Source organism: Rutilus rutilus (assembly GCF_951802725.1).
Source record: "Rutilus rutilus genome assembly, chromosome: 19".
NCBI lineage: Eukaryota > Metazoa > Chordata > Actinopteri > Cypriniformes > Leuciscidae > Rutilus > Rutilus rutilus.
In genome coordinates this window covers 996,259-1,013,338 of record NC_140232.1, presented here as the reverse complement: position 1 = coordinate 1,013,338, position 17,080 = coordinate 996,259, and the positions used below count along the sequence as shown (strand labels likewise).

The window sequence follows — 17,080 nt, the reverse complement described above, 5'->3', positions numbered from 1 at the left end:
CAGGTTTTGCACAGATCTCACCAGACTCGTTTGTGTGTTTCAGGAGGAGGATGATCAGGATGAAGACGATGACGATGACTCTGATGATGACATCGATGACATCGACACTGACCCGCTGCTGGCCGAGCTGAACGAGAACAACGGAGAGGAGGATGGAGAGCACGACTTCTCTCCGTCTGACGATGAGGAGGTGGCTCGCCTTCTGGACGAAGAGGCTGATGATGACGATGATGATGATGATGACGACGACGACGATGATGATGATGATGACGATGACGACGATGATGATGATTCTGATGATAACGAGCGAGATGTGGAGCTTGTGCTGGACAACAGTGAGTTTGACAACATTCATCCAGTATTATGATCATGTCAGGGTTCGTACAAGCTGCTTTAAAGGGGAGGTATAACGCCCTTTCACAAGATGTTAAATGGAGAGACTCAAGAAGAAGTGACAACATGTAGAAGCAACAGGACATTTCTGAATGGTTAGTTGATGAATTTATGAAGCTGATGTGTAGTTATCTTCTTGTCAGTGATTAGCATATTCTGTCTTGATCATCTATAAATCGTGTTCAGGGGGCGGGGTTTATAGGGTTGGTGATGTCACTAACCCGGGAGGAATGTGGTGTAGTCTCTACCAGCCGTTTGTTGTAGTTCTTAAAAAGCGATTTCTGTAAAAGCAAATATCTCCCTTTGCTCTGAACTTTGAGCGTCGTAACTTTGCAGATGTTGTTTATGCTCAAACAGCAACATTACACACTAACTACAGTTAGAGAAGTCAAATCATGATCAACCCTTTAAAGTACTTGAATTTGAGTGCTTGACTTATAAGAGTGCTTGACTTATACAATATGTATGAAATTTCATATATAACACAAATACAGTCTTTTCATGCTAATTTAACACTGCAGCCCGTGTGATAAACCCCCAGCAGACCTTTTCTCGGTACGAACCCTGTTATGACTCCATCCTCTCCAGATTATAGTGGGGTTTTTGTTTGTTTTTCCACAAATTAGGAAATTGTTAAAAACACTAAGTAAACACTGTAACCCGTAATCTGCAGTCATTTTGCACTGGAAATCACATTTGCTCAAACAAACACTATTACAAACTAATATAATACACTGTGAATATGACATAACCAGTTTGAACATTGACCAGTCAAATATGTAGAATTAAAGTTGCATTCCATTACATTTGCTATATATATATATATATATATATATATATATATATATATATATATATAAATAAATAAATAAATAAATAAATAAATATATATATATATATATATATATATATATATATATATATATATATATATATATATATATATTTATATATATTTATATATATAAATATAAATATATTCAAAGACTTCTTTAAATGACATAAATGCATATTTACAGCAAAGTGATGGTATTTTTATACAGTATTATAGCACTTTCCTTTTTATTATAAAACTGGACAGTTAAAAAGACAAACTGAAATATAGGAGTGATTCTGTGACTCCGTCAAAATAAAGGTCCCGCTTCCCACACAATCAGCCAGACAGAAATATGTCTTGATCAGTGCCGATAATAAAAAAAAGCCCTATTAAAAAATATATAAAAGAACTATTATATTATTATTATTATTATTATTATTATTATTATTATTATTAAATTATATTATATTATTATTGACAGCTATTGTTAGTTTGCCGAAATGGCGCTCTCAGCATGCGCAAATACTGTGAATAAATGTAGACGATTTCTCCCAACGCTATGGAAGTTTGATGGAATAGAAAAGGTTATTGTGACTTTTTTTTTATATAAAAGATATTGTGTAGTTGTGAGTTTATTTCTCACAGTTCTGAGGAACAAAATGTCAGTCAAGTCATCACAAAACACACGTGTACAATGTTTTTGTTACATTTTATTTGGATGTTGATCAGGCCTGATGAAGCGGTTCTTGATGAGACGGTTCTGCCGGCGGTACACTTCAGGTGTAAGGCTTTACAGCAGCATCTCTACTGTATTAAACAGAGTCTCTTTCAGTGCGAATCACAGCTTGAGTTTCTGCTGTAAAGCGTCTCTCCAGAGAGTTCATGTTTTCACTCGCGTCTGAACCAGAGAAGATTTACACCTCAGAGAAGGCGGAGCCTCAGAGCCACACCCACCTATTACATCATCACCACACCGACCAATGGGAGATCAGAGGTGTTTACCAGCCAGACTGAACTTTCCCAGAAAGTTTGCTTTACCAAACCGTTTCAGACTCCAGAAGAGCTTCGCTTTGGCCTGATCTAGTTCATGACGTCACAGCAGTTCGCTCGCTTCATCAGGGCGTCTGTGGTCCGACAGATCAACGGCTGTTTGCAAACTATTGGCCATGACCGACTCGTACAAGGTGCTTGAATGTGACTTTTTGAAATGTTAGTCCTGGAAAACCCTCATAAACAGCCATATTTATGAAAAGGTACTTAAAGTGCATTATTGAAAGACACAATATATGAGAAATTTATTTTTAATTGTATTGATAAAACAATCTTTTCACACAAAATGAAGCTGCAGTCCGTCTGATATAGAGATAGAGGCATTTCGCATGATCTTACTCAAATAAATGTTCAAGTTTATGATGCATCTTTCATTCTTCAGCTCAATCATATGTTCACTGGAGAATAATCAGTTTGAATAAGTAAAGCGATATCTTTATCATAGGATCCTTTCAGTGGAGGAAGTTTGCTTGTGTTGCTCTTTATTTCGACCATTTTGTTTTATTAGTTTATTTCGACCTTTTTTAGAATTTAAAAGATAATAAAGAAAGATGTTGTTTGATAAATGAGATCTTTGATTGTAGTCCTTGGAAAAACAAACCCAAAGTAGTGCTTAAAATGTCCTCAAAAGTCCTGGGATTTACTCAGACAGCATCTGCACGAACCCTGGTGTGACATCATCCTCTCCATGTTCTGTTTCCTGTTAGCTGCTTTGTTCACCTCTGAACCGTTGTTCTCCTCTTCCCGTAGCAGACAGCTCCGATAACTCGGACCTGGAAGACGACATCATCCTCGCCCTGAACGAGTGACTCTGCAGGAAGTGACATCACCCGTCCTGTACCTCAGAGAACACCTGACAGGAAGACGGCAGTCCCGCATCTCTTGTGCTCGTGTGAAGCGAACGTCATTGGTCGGATGTGTGTTTTTGCTAGTAGCGTTTCCTGCTTTGAATGTCCGGTCGCTGTTAAAGAGGCCTGGCGTGCGTTAAACACCTCGCACACGTGTGCGCGTCTGTCTTATGTGCTTCGGTTTGCGTGTGTTTCAGTGTCTAGTGGAGTTCTGGGTAGCTCTGATCCGCTGGATGACCTCTGACCTGCCCACCACTCCTCAGGTGACCTCTTTAGTTTAATCTAAACGGCTGAAATCGAGTTGCTTAGACGTTTAGCTCGTGCATTTTTTGCTTTTGAAGGGTAGCTGTGTTTGATTTTACACGTCTGACTGATTGGATTGAAGACGTTGACTGAGCAATAATTTCCTTTGATGTAAACTGGTGTAAAGACTGTCAGGCGGTGGCGCCGGGGACCTGCAGTGCTTTAAGAGGAAGGAGCCGGTGCAGTTCACATGGAAGTGAAACTTTTTTAAGCATCTGTGTACAGCCTTCATTTACTTTATGGTTTCATGTTTTTGTTCATGCCTTTCCAAAAGCAAACCTCTAAGGCAACATTGTGTACAGAATGTATTAAAAATATTTTTACTATACATGTTATTACAATAAACCAGAGTACATTTGTTTGGTTTTATTTTTAATTGACATATCTAAGTGTTATCAAACTCAGTTCCCCGTGTGTATGAAGGTTAATACTGACCTCGAACTGGCAGCCACACAGGGTTCTTACAGTATTTCCATGGAATTACTTTTTATAAAGGACAAATATAATGTACTCACTGAATAAGGTTTCTGACCCAGAGACGGACAGATCCATGTGTGTGTCAGCAGGTATGAGGTCTACACACACCTCTGCTAAAACTGTTGAGAACCCCGTGGTGTTTCTGGTCAAAAATGACCTGCCTACAAAGAATAGCTTCTAAATCACTCGTTACGCTATTTTATCACCAATTACTGGATTTAATATTTTTGTCAGCTTGTTTTTTGTCCGATAAGGACAAGTTTTGTATTTATTTTTGGAAGTGATTGAGGCTCAGATCAATGAGGACTTGAGGATAACGTTCATCTCTGTGAAAAAGAAAGCCTGTAATACTCAAAATATTGTGTGTGTGTGTGTGTGTGTGTGTGTGTGTGTGTGTGTGTGTGTGTGTGTGCGCGTGTGTATCCACACATGCACAGGTCCCAGGCCTTTATTTCTGCAAGCCCATATGTGAACATGATGAACACACTCCTGAACACTACTTGTTTCTCTGATTTCCTACATTTGACCAATATAAGCTCAGATCAACGAGGCCTACGATCAATCAGTTTCAAAAATAAATACAAAACCTGCCCTAATTTAAAGAAAACAAGTTAATAAAAAGATGAAATCCTTTAAATCTCTTTTGTTAAAGCTTAACTAGTCCTCACTTTAGATCAGCTCACTAAAATAGTGAACTAACAACTACTAAATGTTTTATAACTACCTGAATTAACCCTGAATTACAGTAGAAATACATGATGATAAAGCGTTTATAAACAGAGTAACTATTACTGTGTCTAAATAAAATGATACATAAATGTACATTTAAATAGTTTATTAATCATTTACTTGCACTTTCTAAATGATCTTACGAACCACTAACAACTCCTAAACTGCTTTCAAGAATTCAGCATTTATAGCTATATGTATTTATAAACTGCGTATAAATGTCTATTAATGCTTTATAAATGATGAATTAATGATTCATAGCATGCAGTTATCATAAAGTGTTACTGCAATTGGTTTGTAGGCCAGTCATTTTTGACTGGGAATACCACAAGTCTTACAATGTGGGGAAAAACACAAAATGATTATTTAAAACAAATTGGAAAGTTGTTAGATTATGGGTGAGAAAAGTCAGTCAATTTTAGTCCAATGCAATAACATTAACTAGCATTTTCGGGTACGGGAAAATCATAAATGCAACATAATTGTAAAAAAAAATATATATATATATATACACACACACACACACAAGTATATACAAGTAAAGATCTTTTCCCAACTTCATGTAACAAAAAAAAAAAAAGTGACGTATTTGCAAGTGCGCACACGCTTATACTACTCTGTTTGGAATTAACCAATTTCATTTAATCTCTTGCTAAAACCTAACTATAATTCTTTGGTCATCATTTAAGTGATGCTGCTTAACCCTGAATTAACTATCATCTCTATCGTCTCTTTTGCAGTCTGTCGTCGTTTCTGCAATCGTTTATCGTTATGTAGAAGCGTGCCGGTGCAATTATCTAATCAACCAATCACATGGCAGTTGCTTCAGTGCATTTAGGGGTGTGGTCCTGGTCAAGACAATCTCCTGAATTCCAAACTGAATGTCAGAATGGGAAAGAAAGGTGATTTAAGCAATTTTGAGCGTGGCATGGTTGTTGGTGCCAGACGGGCCAGTCTGAGTATTTCACAATCTGCTCAGTTACTGGGATTTTCACGCACAACCATTTCGAGGGTTTACAAAGAATGGTGTGAAAAGGGAAAAACATCCAGTATGCGGCAGTCCTGTGGGCGAAAATGCCTTGTTGATGCTAGAGGTCAGAGGAGAATGGGCCGACTGATTCAAGCTGATAGAAGAGCAACTTTGACTGAAATAACCACTCGTTACAACCGAGGTATGCAGCAAAGCATTTGTGAAGCCACAACACGCACAACCTTGAGGCGGATGGGCTACAACAGCAGAAGACCCCACCGGGTACCACTCATCTCCACTACAAATAGGAAAAAGAGGCTACAATTTGCACGAGCTCACCAAAATTGGACAGTTGAAGACTGGAAAAATGTTGCCTGGTCTGATGAGTCTCGATTTCTGTTGAGACATTCAGATGGTCGAGTCAGAATTTGGCGTAAACAGAATGAGAACATGGATCCATCATGCCTTGTTACCACTGTGCAGGCTGGTGGTGGTGGTGTAATGGTGTGGGGGATGTTTTCTTGGCACACTTTAGGCCCCTTAGTGCCAATTGGGCATCGTTTAAATGCCACGGCCTACCTGAGCATTGTTTCTGACCATGTCCATCCCTTTATGACCACCATGTACCCATCCTCTGATGGCTACTTCCAGCAGGATAATGCACCATGCCACAAAGCTCGAATCATTTCAAATTGGTTTCTTGAACATGACAATGAGTTCACTGTACTAAAATGGCCCCCACAGTCAGCAGATCTCAACCCAATAGAGCATCTTTGGGATGTGGTGGAACGGGAGCTTCGTGCCCTGGATGTGCATCCCACAAATCTCCATCAACTGCAAGATGCTTACCTATCAATATGGGCCAACATTTCTAAAGAATGCTTTCAGCACCTTGTTGAATCAATGCCACGTAGAATTAAGGCAGTTCTGAAGGCGAAAGGGGGTCAAACACAGTATTAGTATGGTGTTCCTAATAATCCTTTAGGTGAGTGTATATACAGTATGTATATATATATATATATATATATATATAGAATGTAAATGCATGCCTCATATGTCCAAAACCGCTATACTTTTCAGGAAATGGCTAATTTTTAAATAAACAGTGTTATCAAAGATGTAGCTTTATACAGTCAGACACGTGCATGTGTAGTTATATTATTAGCATTCTAACAAAATCAAGCTCAAATGGAGGATTTGGACCAGTGAATTTTGGAGATTTTCAAACATACATGTTCGTCACGGCCGTATCGCATTATATTTTCATCAACTTACAGCTTATAAAGTTTACTGTAGCTACTGTATATGTGGGAACTCAGTTTTTCCTGTCATTGGGCCAAAATCTCATGTTATAAAAGACAGGATTGGCTGTGACTCAATGCCAAATGCTGGACTAAGACACTCTTCTCCGCTCCTCAATTACCTAAAACATTAGCCTTTATATAAAATATATTATATATATATAATATATGTCTCTCCTCTCCCTCTCCTCTCCTCGTCTCTTCTTTCCTCTTCCTCGTCTCTTCTCTCCTTGTTTCTCCTCTCCCTCTTCTCTCCTCTCCTCTTCTTGTTTCTCCTCTTCCTCTTCTCTCCTCTCCTCTTCTCTCCTTGTTTCTCCTCTCCCTCTTCTCTTCTTGTTTCTCCTCTTCCTCTTCTCTCCTCTCCTCATCTCTTCTCTCCTTGTTTCTCCTCTCCCTCTTCTCTTCTTGTTTCTCCTCTTCCTCTTCTCTCCTCGTCTCTTCTTTCCTCTTCCTCGTCTCTTCTCTCCTTGTTTCTCCTCTCCCTCTTCTCTCCTCTCCTCTCCTTGTTTCTCTTCTCCCTCTTCTCTTCTTGTTTCTCCTCTTCCTCTTCTCTCCTCGTCTCTTCTCTCCTGTTTCTCCTCTCGTCTCTTCTCTTATATCCTTGTTTCACCTCTCCACTCCTCTCCTCGTCTCTCCTCTTCTTTTTTCCCCTCTCCTCTCTCTATCTCCTTGTCTCTTCTCTCCTCTCCTTGTTTCACCTCTCCAATCCTCTCCTCGTCTCTCCTCTCCTTTTTTCCCCTCTCCTCTCTCTATCTCCTCGTCTCTTCTCTCCTCTCCTTGTTTCACCTCTCCAATCCTCTCCTCGTCTCTCCTCTCCTTTTTTCCCCTCTCCTCTCTCTATCTCCTCGTCTCTTCTCTCCTCTCCTTGTTTCACCTCTCCAATCCTCTCCTCTCCTCGTCTCTCCTCTCCTTTTTTCCCCTCTCCTCTCTCTCTATCTCCTCGTCTCTTCTCTCCTCTCCTTGTTTCACCTCTCCAATCCTCTCCTCGTCTCTCCTCTCCTTTTTCCCCTCTCCTCTCTCTCTATCTCCAAGTATCTTCTCATCTCCTTGTTTCACCTCTCCACTCCTCTCCTCGTCTCTCCTCTCCTTTTTTCCCCTCTCCTCTCTCTCTATCTCCTCGTCTCTTCTCTCCTCTCCTTTTCTCCTCTCCCTCTCCTCTCTCTTCTCTCTCTCTCTTCTCTTCTCTTCTCTCCTCTCCTCTCTTTGTTTCTCCTCTCTCTTCTCTCCTGTTTTTCCTCTCCCTCGTCTCTCCCTCTTCTCTTCTTGTTTCTCCTCTTCCTCTTCTCTCCTCTCCTCATCTCTTTTCTCCTTGTTTCTCCTCTCCCTCTTCTCTCCTTGTTTCTCCTCTCCCTCTTCTCTCCTCTCCTCTTCTTGTTTCTCCTCTTCCTCTTCTCTCCTCTCCTCATCTCTTCTCTCCTTGTTTCTCCTCTCCCTCTTCTCTTCTTGTTTCTCCTCTTCCTCTTCTCTCCTCTCCTCATCTCTTCTCTCCTTGTTTCTCCTCTCCCTCTTCTCTTCTTGTTTCTCCTCTTCCTCTTCTCTCCTCGTCTCTTCTTTCCTCTTCCTCGTCTCTTCTCTCCTTGTTTCTCCTCTCCCTCTTCTCTCCTCTCCTCTTCTTGTTTCTCCTCTTCCTCTTCTCTCCTCGTCTCTTCTCTCCTGTTTCTCCTCTCGTCTCTTCTCTTATATCCTTGTTTCACCTCTCCACTCCTCTCCTCGTCTCTCCTCTTCTTTTTTCCCCTCTCCTCTCTCTATCTCCTCGTCTCTTCTTTCCTCTCCTTGTTTCACCTCTCCAATCCTCTCCTCGTCTCTCCTCTCCTTTTTTCCCCTCTCCTCTCTCTATCTCCTCGTCTCTTCTCTCCTCTCCTTGTTTCACCTCTCTAATCCTCTCCTCGTCTCTCCTCTCCTTTTTTCTCCTCTCCTCTCTCTCTATCTCCAAGTATCTTCTCATCTCCGTGTTTCACCTCTCCACTCCTCTCCTCGTCTCTCCTCTCCTTTTTTCCCCTCTCCTCTCTCTCTATCTCCTCGTCTCTTCTCTCCTCTCCTTGTTTCTCCTCTCCTATACCTCTCCTCGTCTCTTTTCTCCTCTCCTTGTTTCTCCTCTCCCTCTCCTCTCTCTTCTCTTCTCTCCTCTCCTCTCTTTGTTTCTCCTCTCTCTTCTCCTGTTTTTCCTCTCCCTCGTCTCTCCCTCTCTTCTCCTCATCTCTCCTCTCCCTCGTCTCTCCCTCTGTTCTCCTCATCTCTCCTCTCCCTCGTCTCTCCCTCTCTTCTCCTCATCTCTCCTCCCCCTCGTCTCTCCTCTCCCTCTCCTCTCGTTTCACCTCTCCCTCTCCACTCCTCTCTTCTCCTCATCTCTCCTCTCCTTGTTTCCCCTCTCCTCTCTCTCTCTCTCTCCTCTCCTCTCCTCTCCTCGTTTCTCCTCTCTGTGATAGGGACCCAAGCGGTCAGAAGGGGAATCACACCTGGCATTCGTTTAAAAATACGGAAGTGGAAAAGGTCCATACAACAGTGGGCAAGAGCAAAAATAAAAGCAATTGTTACAAAAACAGTCTAAAAACTAGCCCTGTTGAGGTACTAAAATTAGCACCAACTTCTCTCACTAACTGTTGGAGACCGAAGTTTCTCATGTTCAAGCAGCATTAACAACTTTTGCATTAAGCTCAAAACCACTCTCTGTTCCCCTGCCTCACTTCTGAACACTCTTAAATGCATAAGTTAATTGGAACATACCATTTTCTGTAAAACTAACTCTTGTCTCTCAATACATTTCAGCAAGTTGATGATAGTTCAATGATAGTTAAGACAGAGATTTTAAAAACAACCAATAAATACAACATACAGGAAGGAGAAAAACAAATAGTTTCATTTGCACAACTGATATTTCCTAAATTTGTTAAAATTAGCATTTCCCCACCTACCAGGGTGTGCACATAGAGGTTAGGCCCACTCTTCTAACAACAGGAAATAAAACAGCAGAAACCCAAATGAACAATTATAATATAAATGCATGATATAAAGAACAATAAGGATACAATTTTGAGGCATGGAGAAGCAACACTGGCTCTCCATCACCCTCTCCTCATCTCTCCTCCCTCTCCTCGTTTCTCCTCTTCTTGTTTCTCCTCTCTTCTCCCCTCTCCTCTCCATGTTTCTCCCTCTCCCCTCCCTAGTCTCTCCTCTCGTTTCTCCTTTCCTCTCCTCCTTTCCTCTCCTCGTCTCTCCTCTTCTCTCCTCGTCTCTCCCTCTCCTTGTCTCTCCTCTCCTTATCCTCTCCACTCCCATCCCCTCCTCTCCCCATCTCTCCTCTCCTCCTCGTCTCTCCTCTCCCCTCCCATCCTCTCCTCGTTACTCCTCTCCCCATCTCTCCTGTTTTTCCTCTCCTTGTCTCTCCTCTCCTCGTTTCTCCACTCCTCTCCTGTCCTCTCCTCCTCTTTTCTCCTCTCCCCATCTCTCCTCTCTTTTCCTCTCCTAGTCTCTCCTCCTCGTTTCTCCTCTCCCCTCCCATCCTCTGCTCTCCTCCTCATCTCTCCTCTCCCCTCCCCTCCCATCCTCTGCGCTCCCCCTCGTCTCTCCACTCCCCTCCCATCCTTTGCTCTCCTCCTCATCTCTCCCCTCCCATCCTTTGCTCTCCTCCTCATCTCTCCTCTCCCCTCCATCCTCTGCTCTCCCCCTCGTCTCTCCTCTCCCCTCCCATCGTTTGTTCTCCTTCTCATCTCTCCTCTCCTCTCCCATCCTCTACTCTCCCCCTCGTCTCTCCTCTGCTCTCCTCCTCATCTCTCCTCTCCCCTCCCATCCTTTGTTCTCCTCATCTCTCCTCTCCTCTCCCCCTCGTCTCTCCTCTGCTCTCCTCCTCATCTCTCCTCTCCCCTCCCATCCTTTGTTCTCCTCATCTCTCCTCTCCTCTCCCCCTCGTCTCTCCTCTGCTCTCCTCCTCATCTCTCCTCTCCCCTCCCATCGTTTGTTCTCCTCTTCATCTCTCCTCTCCCATCCTCTACTCTCCCCCTTGTCTCTCCTCTGCTCTCCTCCTCATCTCTCCTCTCCCCTCCCATCCTTTGTTCTCCTCATCTCTCCTCTCCTCTCCCCCTCGTCTCTCCTCTGCTCTCCTCCTCATCTCTCCTCTCCCCTCCCATCCTTTGTTCTCCTCATCTCTCCTCTCCCCCTCGTCTCTCCTCTGCTCTCCTCCTCATCTCTCCTCTCCCCTCCCATCGTTTGTTCTCCTCTTCATCTCTCCTCTCCCCTCCCATTCTCTGCGCTCCCCCTCGTCTCTCCACTCCCCTCCCATCCTTTGCTCTCCTCCTCATCTCTCCCCTCCCATCCTTTGCTCTCCTCCTCATCTCTCCTCTCCCCTCCATCCTCTGCTCTCCCCCTCGTCTCTCCTCTCCCCTCCTATCGTTTGTTCTCCTCCGCATCTCTCCTCTCCTCTCCCATCCTCTACTCTCCTCCTCGTCTCTCCTCTGCTCTCCTCATCTCTCCTCTCCTCTCTGTTTGTATCCAACGTGTGGGTGTGTATGATCTGTGTCTGTGCGTCTCCATCCTCTCCTCATCTCTCCTTTCCTCTCCTCTCCTCTCTTCATATCTCCTTTTCTCTCCTCTACTCTCATTGGCTCCACTGACTGATGCACTCATGAAACAGGAAACAGTTGCATTACATAATCTCACATGCTGATGCCTGGGGCGCTTCGGACGACCCGCACCTCTTTCTGTCCGTGCGCCATCAGATGTGTCAAAGCATCTTACTTCAACAACCTCTTTACCAGCTTGAATTTTAATTCACTTTTTCCATCTATTGAAATCAGCCTAGACTTTGACCTGTGTTCAGTCACGAAGCAGGTTCATGGTTGATGTTGCTCCATTCACTCCCGATTAATTCCATGAATTCAGTATTAAATTAAATAAGTATCCGTACAACATTTGCACATCTAATACACAAATAATTCCGGATGCTTGTGTTTGTCAGAACCACCAAACCGATTTGTTGTGAAAGGGAAAACCGAGCTTTGAGTGTTTTAGTACATGAAGTTGAGCTCGACACTGAGATTAAATCACCTGATTAAAGGCAATCTTCTCTAAGTGTAGGATTCTCCTTATAAATCTGCTTTGATAGCTAGACTGTGATGTGCTTGAACGAACTCCTCTATTAAACCCATTTCAGGGACTGCATTCTTCCTTCACCGTGACCTGATTATGTGAGCAACATTGACCTAGAAAAGCCAGTGATTCATATGGAAGCACCATTATAAGCATCTTCTCTTTAGCCACTGCACATTTACAAATTGTAGATTTTGTCATGTGTTTTATTTACGGTCTTGTGTGTGTATGGCTCTTTACTACCTTTGGGTTTCAAGTATGTGACGCTAAAAGGCCATTTTTGATCGGCCTGCTTTTTTTGCTTTAAAATGTCATCATAGACGAGAAGAGATGCTGCAAGAGGCAGTTATTCTGATTCAAGATTATTAAAACAATAATGATCTGCACCCATAAATCATTTAGAATAAACACTGCGATATTCCATAATAGAGTTTAAGATGAATTGCTTGTATTCCTCAAATGTAAATGTAACTTGTTCCCCACTTGCTTTACAAAGTCACTCTGAGTTAACATACATAAGACATTCAAATCAGTCTATAATATTTCTTTTACTAAACCTCTTACTGCGTGGCACGACTCGACTGCTCGCTTTACTTTGGCTCGGATTGCTTTTCCACTGCAGTTTAGAACCGGTTCAAAGTGTGTATGATTATAGACTGATTGTTATAGTTGCGCCGACACCTCGTCTACTGACCACCGTACAGTCGTTTCTTTATTCAAGTTGCTTGTGACGGTCGTTTAAAAAAGGTGGCTGTTGCTGACTATTTAAATCTAGCGGGTTTGGTGTCTCGTGTCGCAAATCCAATGACGCTGGTAGTGATGATTCTCTGACCAATCAGTGATCAGCAGTGTTTACGCGTCACATGTTAGTATCACTACGGCTCGCTTGGAAACGCAACTGAGGTGGTGCCAAAAAAAGTACCAGGCACTAGTTCAAAATATTATCGTGATTTTAACGGTAAAAGACTGTAAAAATGCTACAGTGAAAAAAGTTTCTGTACGATATACGGTGAATAACTGTATTAGATCGAACCGTACATTTAATGTAATTTTACAGTAAAATACAGTTCAATTTACAGTTTTTGAAAGTGAAACAGAACGTCATTATGTAATTTACAGTGAAAAAACGTAAATTGACATTCCCACAGTTCCCTGCGTGACACTTCACTTTTGATGTATTTTCGTTTAAATAACTATGTTTCTTAATAGTTTTTCTTAGTTTTTTTCTAATCAGTTATGTACATTAGGGTTTTATGTTATATCTTATGGTGTTAAATTAATATTTATTGCATTTTTAAAATGTCATGTGTGTTACCATGATGGTGTTTAGTGTTTGTGTGAATCACACTGGAATGACCTCCTATATGTTAATATTGTCCTTCTTAGGTTGTGGAAAAGCTGCTTGTGATGAGCTTTGATTCATCATGTGACTCGTCACCACTGTGATTGGTGGTTATCAGTGTAATACAATGGTTCAAATCTAATATTATTATTTCAATACGTTAATGAATCATAAGTTAATGAAATATTTTTTTTTACTGTAAATTAAACTTAAATCTGTAAAACGTAAAGTGTTGCCACTGTATTTTTTATGGTAAACTTCTGGCAACCACAGAGCTGCCAGTTTGTTACCGTAAATTTTAACAGTAGTTTTTTAGTGCACATTTTAGTATCACTACGACTCGCTTGGAGCCTCAGCTGAGGTGGTTTTATTACAGTGAGCCGTAGCATGCAGTCGGTACGGTATGCAGTGGGAAAGCACCATTACTGTACTAACAAACACAATGTTTACCTGATGTATAGGGTCACATGGGGGAAGATAAAGCCCCCCTCCCTAATGAGAATGTGCATTTACTTTTAAACCGTAACATATTTGGATATAAGTTTATCATGTGCAGGGTGATGATGCGTCAGCCAGTGTGTTATTACTGGAAATAAATAGAAACATTTGCTCATTTACTTGTTATAGCACAAAATGTCAAATATTGGGGAAAGATGGTCTCCACTGGGACTTTTACAGAATGTATAAATGACTTTTGATTTAATTATTCATATTTGTATATATTTTTAAAGTGTCATTAATGTAAAATACTAAATAAACTTTTGTATTTAAAAATTAATTTTGACAATTTAGTTGTTGATAATTGAATAACAAATGACAGACAGCAGAATCCCAGGAAAAGAGATTCATCTGACAGGTAAAATTATTCTGACTTTATGTACAGGCGTATGAATATTTACATATTTTATTGCCCATATTTTAATTGAAGATATGCCATAATAGAAATAAATTTAATGATTTCACTAAATGAACCTATAGGTTTTAATGAATGCAAAGATGTCTGAAATGTACATTTAATTCATGGAAATAATAAATAATAATCCCATTAATTACAATAATTATTACATTTAAATATATATATATATATATATATATATATATATATATATATATATATACATAACACCAGTAACAGTGCCAATTCTGGGTGACCCATCTTACCCCAAGGGTCTAATTTTATCTTTTACTTTTAAAAAACTTTAACTTTGACTCCACAAATCTAAAAACATTAATGGATGCGATGTCCTCTAGTGGTAAACACTGACAGTCTGCACTGAAGAAAATGTTATATATACAGATTCCCATCATGGGATAATTTTACCGATTTAGGTTTAATAACTTATTTTAGTTAATTAATTTTAAATTGTAATTAAATGTTATGATTTAAACATACTTTATTACTAGAAGAAAAAAAAACTGAATAAACTTATATTATGTTGTGTAATCTGTCTATGTGCTGCACTGGAAGTGTGTGTGTGTGTGTGTGTGTGTGTGTGTGTGTGTGTGTGTGTGTGTGTGTGTGTGTGTGTGTGTGTGTGTGTGTGTGTGTGTGTGTAATGAGTTATTGCGCTCGAGCATCAGCAGAGCCTGTCAACAGCATCTTGAAATTCACGCGCAGCTTATGCAATACAAGCTGATTCTCTACACTCAGAGAGTAGGCTATACATTACTGCTGTATAGCCTCAAGAACTCATCAGAGCACAGTAACCACTCATCAGAGCACAGTAAAACACTCATAAGAGCACAGTAAACCACAATGACTGTGCTGAAGAAGGAAGACTAAAAGCTTTCTGGATTGCCTGTGGAAGTGCAGCCCACGTGAAGCTTAATAGATGTTCTGCCCTAGTTTTCGACTCACAATAAGAGCGAGTATATGATGTTGATGATATATAAATATATGCATTGATGTATATGCATGTGAGGCGTGCACGCGCGCGTACTGTAGTTGCTGGATGTGTGTGTCTCCTCCCACCCGAGCTCGAGCGCACTGAATGCGCAGGAGAGAGAGAGAGAGAGTGATGATGATGATGATGATGATGGCGGAGGAACATCGGCGCTGAGCGGATCTTTTTATATAATTGCGTTCCCTGACTTTATTATAAATAGAAAACATAATCGGCCTGCTCGCCGGATCCGAGCATGGGTAACGAGGCGAGCCTGGAGGCCGGGGAAGGGGCCGCTGTGCTGGGCATGACTGGTTCAGCACCGCTGGGCTCTGGACAGATCCTGAAGCCCGTCAATGGCGCAGCGGCCGGGGCTGGACTCGAACCCAGGGCGGGGGTGCATCGGTAAGAACCGCGTTATTGCACTACATATACACGCTAAAAGGCCATGCATGCTTGCGTTCGCTTTCCTCATCGAATATGATCAAGGTTTGACAGCGAGAAGCTGAGCGGAACGGAGGAGGAGGATGAGGATGATGATGATGATGCTGATGCTGAGGCTCGTTTCTAGGCTACGATCTCTGAACACGAACACAAGAACAGGGCATTAAAGACAGCGATATCAAAGTGCTGACGTGTTCAGAGATCGACACACCTGAGCCTCGAGAAGAAACCGATAGAGAGAGAGACCTTTAACACACCTTTATTTATAATTACACCGTATAGACATTAGGCTACTCAACCCAAATTTAACCATAACAAATCTTTTGAATTTATATATATATATTTTTTTTACAATTTCATTATTTAGATAAAAAAATATATAAAAGAATTAATTAATTTGAAAAAAAAAAAACATAAAAATTACAATAAATAAAATATCATACACATAGGCTATCTATTTTTCTCAAATGTACACAAATACTCATATATATCCACACAAAAACTCATAAATTTTGCAAATTATTGAATAAAATTTACAATCCTCATTTAAACTTTTTTTCCCCCTCCAAACAGTCAGAGAGAGAGAGAGAGAGAGAGAGAGAGAGAGAGAGAGAGAATTGAATATGATCGTGTGAATGAGATGAGAATGTTCTCACATGTATTTACTGTCACGCGTTTGAATATTGTCTCGGGCGCGCGCGCTGCATTCATGAGGAATTACAAACACAGCGTCATATTCGTGGCTGGTTGCACGTTTGCTGTAGAAGTCTGCTGGAGACATACCTATCTATCTAATGACTCAAATCACATGATTTCAGATTCTTTTCTGTTAATAAAACGATTAGCAATAAAGTAAATAATACTCGTGTGTATTCATGAGTCTGTTTCTCTTCAGATATTACCGTCCGCTAATGTTTCTTCCTCTCTGCAAATGGCTGTCGGTGTGTTATATATATATGTGTGTGTGTGTGTGTGTGTGTGTGTGTGTGATGGAGGGTGAGAGGAGCTCCGACTGTAAGTGCTTTCACATGAAGAATTGATAGCACTGCAATACAGCGACTCATTCATCCGTTCTTCAGTTCAGCATGACTCATATTTACATCAGTCTATATCTGATCTCCGGCGTGAGATGCTAATAATAGGATGAGCTATTTGTGTTTATTTCAGGTATAGCCATCACTCACTCATTCACACACACACTACACAACGCATCTGTGTTTTTATTCCGTCGAAGTGTTGATTCATCCGGGTTGTTCACCATCTGGCTTTATTAATAATGGCTCCTGAAACTCAGTTAAAAGGCTGTCACCTATACAGAACTGCAATGAAACATTTTGCAAATCATATTTGTAGTGTAGGCTACTGTAAGTATAATTATGAAAGTTGCAGAATATGCCAATTACAGGATCAAGCATATCACACAAAGCTTTAACTGTGTTAT

General features: G+C 41.1%; 3 protein-coding genes across 4 annotated transcripts in view; all 3 read left to right on the top strand.

Moving 5' to 3' along the window:
• The window catches only part of dcaf1 (ddb1 and cul4 associated factor 1), a 58,630-nt gene extending 54,860 nt beyond the window's left edge, over nucleotides 1-3,770 (top strand). The window contains exons 24-25 of one of the 2 annotated variants that reach the window (XM_084389750.1): nucleotides 44-335; nucleotides 3,014-3,770. In XM_084389750.1, the coding sequence (XP_084245876.1) occupies nucleotides 44-335; nucleotides 3,014-3,069 (348 nt within the window). In that variant the 3' untranslated portion in view covers nucleotides 3,070-3,770. Of the gene's footprint in view, nucleotides 1-43; nucleotides 336-3,010 lie in introns of both variants that reach the window. The other variant, XM_084389749.1, reaches the window with a different exon arrangement.
• The window catches only part of LOC311278748 (nuclear factor 7, ovary-like), a 1,193,180-nt gene that overhangs the window by 1,037,515 nt on the left and 138,585 nt on the right, over nucleotides 1-17,080 (top strand). The gene's annotated exons all lie outside the window — the stretch shown is intronic.
• The window catches only part of bsna (bassoon presynaptic cytomatrix protein a), a 43,666-nt gene continuing 41,882 nt past the window's right edge, over nucleotides 15,297-17,080 (top strand). The window contains 1 exon segment of the mRNA XM_084389712.1: nucleotides 15,297-15,600. Within this exon segment, the coding sequence (XP_084245838.1) occupies nucleotides 15,452-15,600 (149 nt within the window). The 5' untranslated portion in view covers nucleotides 15,297-15,451.